General features: G+C 46.4%; 3 protein-coding genes across 3 annotated transcripts; 1 reads left to right on the forward strand and 2 right to left on the reverse strand.

Moving 5' to 3' along the window:
• Nucleotides 1-1,931: 1,931 nt before the first annotated feature.
• On the forward strand, nucleotides 1,932-3,690 carry J3458_019379 (uncharacterized protein). Its single transcript, XM_007813891.2, has 2 exons — nucleotides 1,932-2,947; nucleotides 3,003-3,690. The coding sequence occupies exons 1-2, from the start codon at nucleotides 2,459-2,461 to the stop codon at nucleotides 3,585-3,587; spliced, it is 1,074 nt and encodes a 357-aa protein (XP_007812082.2). The 5' UTR covers nucleotides 1,932-2,458; the 3' UTR covers nucleotides 3,588-3,690.
• A 399-nt stretch (nucleotides 3,691-4,089) lies between these two features.
• On the reverse strand, nucleotides 4,090-5,456 carry J3458_019380 (uncharacterized protein; the record flags this gene model as incomplete). The annotated part of the gene is made up of 2 exons (XM_066121495.1): nucleotides 4,090-5,094; nucleotides 5,229-5,456. The coding sequence occupies 2 exons, from the start codon at nucleotides 5,454-5,456 to the stop codon at nucleotides 4,090-4,092; spliced, it is 1,233 nt and encodes a 410-aa protein (XP_065973521.1).
• Nucleotides 5,457-5,913: 457 nt separating this feature from the next.
• On the reverse strand, nucleotides 5,914-6,746 carry J3458_019381 (uncharacterized protein; the record flags this gene model as incomplete). Its single annotated transcript, XM_007813890.2, has 2 exons — nucleotides 5,914-6,339; nucleotides 6,402-6,746. 2 exons carry the CDS (start codon nucleotides 6,744-6,746, stop codon nucleotides 5,914-5,916), a joined length of 771 nt encoding a protein of 256 aa, XP_007812081.2.
• Between the last annotated feature and the right edge of the window lie 1,944 nt (nucleotides 6,747-8,690).

Here is an 8,690-nt window from a genome sequence, read left to right on the forward strand (position 1 = left end):
TACAAGTATATCTTATAATATTAAATAAAGTAATAAAGAATAAGAAGCCTAAGACTTACGTAAAGGCCTTATAGTTAATTAATTAATTAAAATAAAAGATAATTATTATAAATAAAGTTAATATCTTAAAAGAAAATAAAACCTATAATAAGGTAAATAAAATAAATAATATATACGTATTAATTAATAAATAAGTATTTAAAGTTAAGTTAAATTTAATTAATAAGATTAAATACTATAAGGCTTAATATATAATTTAAGGCTTTAAATAAGAGTATAATATTAATTATAATAGATCTTTACCTTAATGGTTTAATAAAAGACTTATTATTTATTATTTACCTTAATTATACTCTTAAACTAAAAGATTAAATAAATAAACGTAAAGATAGCCTTTTTATATAATTATATAAATAAAATAATTTACGTTAAACTTTTAAATAACTTTAAGAAATCTAATAAGATTTAATAGTTAAAGAAAGTATTATATAGCTTAAAATAAGCCTTTAAAGTATAATTTAAGATACTCTTTATTAAATTAATTTTTTATAGGTTTAAATAATTTAAATATAATAAGATTATATTTATTAAGAATAATATTATTATTAATATTTACGTAAATAACCTATTATTTTTTAGCTTAAATTAAAAAGCTATTATAAAAGTAAAGGGTAAGTTATTAAATAGGTTTAAGATAATTAATTTAAGTGTAATAATATTCTTTTTAAGTATAATTATAATAAGAGATTATAAGAAGAGAACTCTCTTATTATTATAATAATTATACTTAAAAGGATTACTTAAGTAATTAAAGATAAATAATATAAAGCTTTAATATATACTTATAAACGTCTTTAAAGTATTAAAACCTTATAAATAGAGTAAGAAATATAATAAAAATAATAAGTAGCTTTTTTAATATATTCTTAAAACGCTAATATTTATAATAATTAACACTTATATTAATTTAATTTATTTAATAATAAAGCTTAATAGATTTATAATAAATTTATTAATAAAACATTTATTTATAGTAAAGTAAGTATTATATTACATTAAATATACACTTAATTTACTATTATAATTTAATAGTAATAATAATTAATAGATTATAAATTACTTTAATATTAAGTAAGTATAAGATAAAAGTAACTTAAGGTTTATAAACTATTATATCTTTTTATTAATTAATGTTATTATTAATTAAAAGAGTAAAAAATAAAGTATAATAGCTATATTAAGTATTAAATTTAAGTATATTAGGCTTTTTAATATAAGATTAGAAGTTATATATTTAAAAGGCTTAATAGAGAAGATATATAAAGAGTAAATACTACTATAATTATTTACTAATAATAATAACGTTATAATAATCTTTAATAACGTTAAATTTTATAAATAAACTAAGTATATTTAAATTTAATATTATAAGATATAAGAGCTTATATAAGAAAATATAATAAAGGTTAATTAAACTCTTAAAGAGAAAAACCTAATAAATTTAAGAATAAAAGTATTATTATAATTAAAGTTAAAGAAGTAAGTTAAGTTTATTAACTTAAAGGTAAAAGAAAGAGAAGAAGAAAACTATTACTTAAAAGAATAATATTAATAAAGAATATTACGTTAATAGTTATTAATTATTACTCTTTTTTTTATAAAGTTTTAATAAGAATAATAAAATATATATATTAACTTTTAGTAAATAAGCCTTTATAATTATATTAAGGAGAGGTATTTAATTTCTATAACTAATTATAATTACTTTAATTAAATTAATAGGTAAGGTATATATTAAAGCTCGTACCGCCTATAATATGTACCGGTGTAACTTGTACTTTATATCCCACATAACGGGACAATACATACAGTTTTAACATCGACGCCGTTTCTGACTCCGTTCGTATCCAGATGTCTCCACTCGAGGAAAAGTGGCTCAGAACCAGGGATTCTCTCCAATGGCCACGACCCTGACTCCTCCAAAACGTCTTAGCTAATTAAGCAACAGGCTTAAGTCGAGCACCATGTCGAGCACGACCAGTTGGTTGGCGATGATTTGAGGCTGAGGCGCGCTCAGGGCCAGGGACAACAAGATGCCGTTCAGCCGCAGCGCCAGATGCAGAAATGGCCGAGGGAGTACAAGCAAAATCCTTTGCCAGCCATTGCTCGTGGCGAGGAGTGCCAGTTGACATCTTTGGACGCTGGTGACTGTGGCGCCGCATCTGCCTGATCATCGTGCAACATTTTATTCATGGTTCATCCCCCTCGGTGTTGAATCCCGTCCTTCGTTTCTTGCTGCTTCGTGTACAGTCACTCGCTTCTGCTGCCTTGGATACCCCCCGAGTGCTGTCTGACCACGCCGACGTCCAAAGATTGAAGACCAGTCGTCACCCGGTTCAGTCAAGCATCAATTGATCTCCAAACGCAACAACACCACGCTCGCTTCACGATTCAAACCATGGCTCCAGAGCAGTCTTCCCAGACTGAACCACACACGGTGTCGCCCGCCCAGTCGTCCACTTCTCCCTCGACTCAACCTCGAGAGCCATCCCCCCTCATCCATCCGAGTACCAATGCCGTCCAGCAACCCTACGGTCTCTATCCGCAATCCTATGGATCGCACTTTGTCCCGTACGACCAGACTGCTCCCCAGCAGCTTCGTCAGATGCAGCAGCAGCAGCAGCAGGCGCAGATGAACCAGCCGAATCCCCAACAGCCCGTCACATACATGACCGTCCCCCAGCCGTTCCAGCATCCGCCCCAGTCCAACAGGAGAAAAATAGCAAAGGATATTCTCCACGTCCTCGTCATGATCGTGTCCATCATCGGCATGGGCTTCGCCTTTTCACTCCTAGGAAAGGCCATGAACAAGCCCTACAGCAGCAGATATGGCTACTACTACGACAGCTTCGACTACTACCTCCCCGCCGTGTCTGTTGGTCCCGTAGTACGTCGTCGTCGTCCTCACACGTTCCAAAGGCAACTACTAACATGCTCTTAAGTTCGCCGTTGCTTTCCTCTGGAGCCTCGTCGAGCTCATTGTCCGCTGCTCGCGCAACTGGAAGGCCGGCATCCACCCGGGCGCCCACGTCGGCGTCTGCCTGTGCCTCTGGCTCGGTGCCGTCATTGTCGGCGCCCTCCTCGCCGTCTTCGTCGCCCAGCCATGGTACTACGAATCGTGCAGCAGCAGCAGCAGCGGCAGGGACAGCTACGGCTCGTGCCCGAGATACTCGGACCCCATGTTCGTGGGGTCCACGGTCCTCGCGCTGCTTCTTGCCGCCGTCGAATTCATCCTCTTCGTCATCGCCTGCGCCGACACCCACGCCCGCAACCGCTGGAAGCGCAGCGTCGTCATCGCCTCGACGCCCTACTGGGCTCCTCCGCCCCAGGGATGGTACGTCGCCCCGGGCCAGCAGCAGCAGCAGCAATTCGTGCCCATGGGTGAGCCGCCCATGACGCAGGTCCATCCCATGATGACTGCTCCCGCGCCTGTTCAGACTCAGCCCGCCGCCGCCGCCGCCGAGATGGGAGGGGACGAAAAAGGTCACGCGGTCAGGGAGTTTTACACCCCCGGTACAGCTCAGTAGTTGCCGACCCAGATGAATATGTATTAAAGCTCGAAACGAAACATTTAATTTGATTATAAATAGCTAAATAATTAATACGCCGCATATAGACACCATACATCTCCCACTACGTCAGTTCACATACGTGCGCACACGCTCTCTCGTATGTCAACATTCATTATAAATAGTAGCTCGGGCCTTGCCACGCCGCCTCCATTCTAGAATAAATGTCAAGGACTATGTACCAAAGCCGCACCATGCGGCGCCGCTTTGGCAAGAAACTGCCTTGGACAGGATACAAATTGGCAGTCCAGTCAGAGTACATGGCGGCTGCAGATTATGGTAGTAGTTGACAAAATATTCCATACCCTATCAAATATCAAAGGTAATACAGCAAATGAACCAAAATAGGTACCAAATGACCACAAGAAAAAAAGGTATTCCCAACACCAGTCCCTGTACACAGAGCAAGACAAGGGTATTCATCGCCACCAACGGCTTTTTTGCCAGACATGTCAAACATTTAAAAGTCATCTCTCGCCTCTTCCCAGCGCTTCGTGCTGGCCAGCTTCCGCATTTTCTTGGGGCTCCCATTGCCAGCATTCGCACTCGTGGCCCTCAAGCTATCCCTACTCACACGCATTCGTTCCAGCTTCTTGCCCAGATTAGCCACGCCGTCCTTGGAGGTGGTCGCGGACGCGGGTGAGAAATCATCCCTCTCCTCAAGGGGCTTGCGCTTGGTGGGACTTCGACCGGCCAGTTCACGCTTCAGAATGGCGTTTTCTCGCCGCAGACGCTCTACTTCTTGCGTGAGGTCTTCCACGAGGACATTCTCCTTGTCGCACTCACCGGCGTCGAGGGTATTTTCCAAGCCACGCTCGAGGATGTCCACCTTGCGATCCCAGTGCTCTTCGTTGCGCTCCTGCTCCAGCGCCAGGGAGGCCTTGAGGCGAGATAGCTCCAACATGAGGCGCTGCTCAAACTCTGTGGCACACTCGTCACGAATAGCAGCTTCAAGGTCGAGCATGCGGTCTTCCATGCTCAACAGGTGCGCTTCAGCCGTCATGCGTGCTTCCAGCTGCTCGTCGACCTCTACGCGGAGCTGGTCGATTTCGTCGCTCATTCTGGCAATTTCCAATGCGGCAATCTCCATGGTTGCGCGCTCGTCCACATTCATGGGCGGTGTGTGGTTTCTATATGATGCCGATGAACCGGGCGGCACGAAGGGTCGGGGGTGGTGTTGTACGGGACTGACTGGTCGCGGATTGCCAGTCGGCGGCGCTTGAGCAAGAATCGTAGCCGTGATGGATGGGATGCGAGGAACAGTCACCTCTCGTGCCAGAGCGCTATACCGGAGAATCTGAGACGTTGCGTTAAAGTCGCCCCTCGGATCGGCAGTCACAATCATGACGCCTCTCTGGGGATTGCGACGAGGGACGTGAGGATGCGCTGCGGAAGACGAGGATGGGAATGAATTGGAGAAGAGCAATTCAGTCAGTTTGCACTGGCGATACGGAACAACATTGGGCTGACGAAGAGTTAGCATGGCCACATGGATATAATCCTCAACAGATTAAAAAACACTCACCTTGGTTGACGACGACAGCTCACTCTGCGTCTGCAAACACTGCCCCAGATACATCAGACTCTCGTTAATCTTACCAGCTTCAACCAACGTGGCACCCTGAGTCTTTGCCTCTCGAGCACGCTCACTGCCCGCCAAGTCGACAATCGTAAGCTTGCTCCCGCCCCAAGGTCCAGGTCTTCTGCTTCTCGTGCGCTTCTTGACCTCGAAGCAGAAGAAGCCATGGCTTCGGCTGGAAACGCTGTTGCTGCCAGTACCAGCAACCCGGCGCTCCAAAAGGCCAGCCTCGAGCACCATGATGGCATCCTTGAACGAGGCGCAGACTACCTTGCGCAGGCCGGCAACGACCTTTCGGTCAGGAGATAGCTCTGTCGACTTGAACAGCAGAGGTCGTCTGCGAAACTCTTTCGTGGCAGCGGACTTGGACGCAGGCGTAAGGAGGTCGTAGATTCGGTCGTTGTGGACTTCGTACATGGACACGACAATGGCGTATTCGGCAGACGAATCACACGAAATGTTGATGCCGCTGATGTCGGGTGTCTGGGGAAGCGCAGACGGTCGGGCAAGGTTTCGTCGTGGTCCAGGCGACATGACGCTGTGGTCTCCCTTTTCTCCCTGTTTAGCAACATTCTTCACACGCGCAGTGGCAGTCAGGGACATGAAGTGCCTCTTCCTCTCCCGCTTGGGTAGCGAAGCTTGCGATGCAGCAACATCAGCATCCTGGTTGGGCGTGAGCAGACCGCTTTGGCGAATGAAGCTGTCCTACTGCTCCTTCAACTTGCGGTTCTGCTCCGTCTCGCTGACAAGCCTGACACTTTTCGGGCTTGACGTAGCTGATTCGGGGTACGTCCCTGGGATCTGGACTGCCAGGCCACACTTGGGATACGCCCAGCTTGACAATTTCGGAGAGCGGACAAAAGAGACGCGCGGCATGGATGGTCGTACCAGCATAGGCGTTGCCGCTCGTGAAGGCCCTCGTGAGTGGCCCAACGCATCGGCAAAAGTAGATTCAAGAAAGCACGATGCCGCCGAGAGAACCGACTCTGACGGATCGCACGCCTGGAGGGATTCGATGACCGAAGGAAGCGATGTCGAATCCAGCATATTCGGGCCAATGGATCGAAAAAGAACATCGAGGGCAAGCTGGGTCAGACCGCGCTGGGACTTGGATCCCAAAATCGTGTGTGTCTATAACAGCCCTCCATTAGAAGTGCACGAGCTCCGTGGCTTGCATGAACGAGAAAACTCACCTTTCCTGAACCCGTCACTCCAAGAGTCGCAACGACAGCATCCGTCCCTTCGCCGCCTTGGGGAGCCAAAACACCCTCGGCCAGAGAAGCAATCTCGGTACAGTGGAAAACATCCAGCTGGGAAGCATCGTCCTCAAACACCCTGGTGAAGGCAAACTTTTCAATAGCCCGCCGCCGATCGGTCGGCGGGTTCAACGTGATGTGCAAAGGATGCGACTTTTCCTTGTCCTCGGGCGCCTCGACGTTCAAGATGCGGTCTGTCTGCGCGGCACCGACCGGCGGCGGGCGAAGACGCAGGTACACCTCGAAGAGGTTGTGAGACGATGGTTTGGGAGGCGCTTCCATGGTTGGCATCCAAGTTGCAAACCGATTGTGTTGGTGTTCCGCCGTCCGTTAAATCAGATGCTGGGCGTAAGGATGCACAACAAGAATACAGGAGATGATGATGCTACCTGCCAGGGGAGCTCTGCAGATGGGAGAGAATAGAAACCGTAGATAGGCCCGTCGAGTGCCGTTGGGTCCACTGTTTACTTTTGCCTAGGATCGTCGGTGTGGCTGGCCGGGCAACGGGGTCCACGTCTACGCAATTCACGTCTTGCATTCAGCATTGAAGGAGGGGGGTCTGCGATGGCGTATAAATGGGAAAGATCAAAAATAAAATGGAAAACAAGCCACTGCTAAGTTGATTATGCTCGTATTTGATTCTTTGAACTTTCAAGTTTCTTCTTCCTCTTCCACGATGTTTTTCGCCCGTTGTTCAGCCGAAGGCTGACTCTACATTAATCCATAAGTTTTCCGAATAATGAGGGTTTGGTGCAGGCTTGACAAATAAGTTTCTATTGGTCCAAATTTTGTATGGGAAATCGCGAAAGAAGGCTGGATTGGTTGGTGGCTCTAGAAAAGTGGGTAAAGGACAGCCACCGTCTGTCGGTGCTTCTTTGTTTACTTCTCTGTTTACAATCGTTTACAATCGTTTACAATCGTTTACAATCGCTAAATTTGCCCAGCGATCTGTTCGTTTGCTTGGCCAGCAGCCTTTCTTCCATTATTGAAACAGATGTACCGCATGGTTGGGTATGGATTATGATTCTAGGGGTAATATTAGTCCTAGATCTGAATTGGCAGTCCATTGCCCGTCTTGCGACCGAACAAAATCACCAAGTAATTTCGTTAGCAGGAGGAAATCTGCCAATCCAACTACAACCTGTCTGGAATGCCGGGACCACCGCAATTCCGAGGTAACTGACACCATTGATATACTATATATGCCTCCCTAACCTGATCAAGCGTGCCAGGTCCAAAGGTGCCGTCCTTGCATTGAGAAAGCTGGCTGTCCGTCCTACCTCAGCTGAGAGATCTGCCCCGAAAAGAACCGACAGAGACGCTGGCCTATCGCCTCCTAACCAGAGATCTGGAACCCAACCTACATCGCCAGAGAAGCTACGGCAACAACATACAGCTAGGAGTTTGTTCGGAGAGCCAGGCAGCCAGCCGCAGATAGTGCTGGGGACGCCGATCCCACCAACCCAAGCGAGCTCGCGGCTCTTCCGGGCTCTAGCTCCCTCACCGCCTGTGCCGCCCTCGACCGATCCTGTCGCCTCACATTCTGATCCATCTACTGTCCGAAGCAGCACGACTGGTGTGGACTACTCTTACCTGGCTGTTAGGTTCCACAAGGGCGGGAAGGACTCGCAAGATGATGCCTCCAAGGCCGGCGCCAGGGCCAAGCAGGCCACTATTCGGCGCGACCATCGTTCACGACGCCGTGCAGGGGAGGCTGTGTCACTAACTCCCACAATCTCTCAACTCGGCGTCTTTGAAGGTTCTGATGGTCCTGGAGAAGGTATCCTTGTGCTGTGGTCCCGGCAGTTTGTTCAAGCTAACCACGGAACGTAGCTGGGAGTCAAGATCGACTACAGGCAAATGAGCTCCCAGATGGGGATGGAATGACCAAGGAAGCGGATGACAGGGGACAGTTCTCTGAATCTGATGTTGACGTCGAGGACTATTTCAACTTGCTGCTTTCACCTGCTCGACCACGGAAGTACCTCGAACACCTAGGGGTAGAGTCTGATTCCGATCTAGGGGACGAAGACGGGAACGATAATAGCAATGCCTTGGACGAAAGCCCTCTTCGCTATTGCTCGCGGCAGCCTTCCAGAAAGTCAGGGCCTCGTCGCCGTGCTCGCCGTGGTCCTGCCCCTGGTACAGGAGGGCGGCCAAAAAAATCTCAAAGGCAAACTCGATCGTCGGGGCCGCCACGACGGTACCGGAGTCCAGTGATGATTC

Source organism: Metarhizium acridum, assembly GCF_019434415.1.
Source record: "Metarhizium acridum strain ARSEF 324 chromosome Unknown scaffold_564, whole genome shotgun sequence".
In the NCBI taxonomy this organism is placed as follows: domain Eukaryota; kingdom Fungi; phylum Ascomycota; class Sordariomycetes; order Hypocreales; family Clavicipitaceae; genus Metarhizium; species Metarhizium acridum.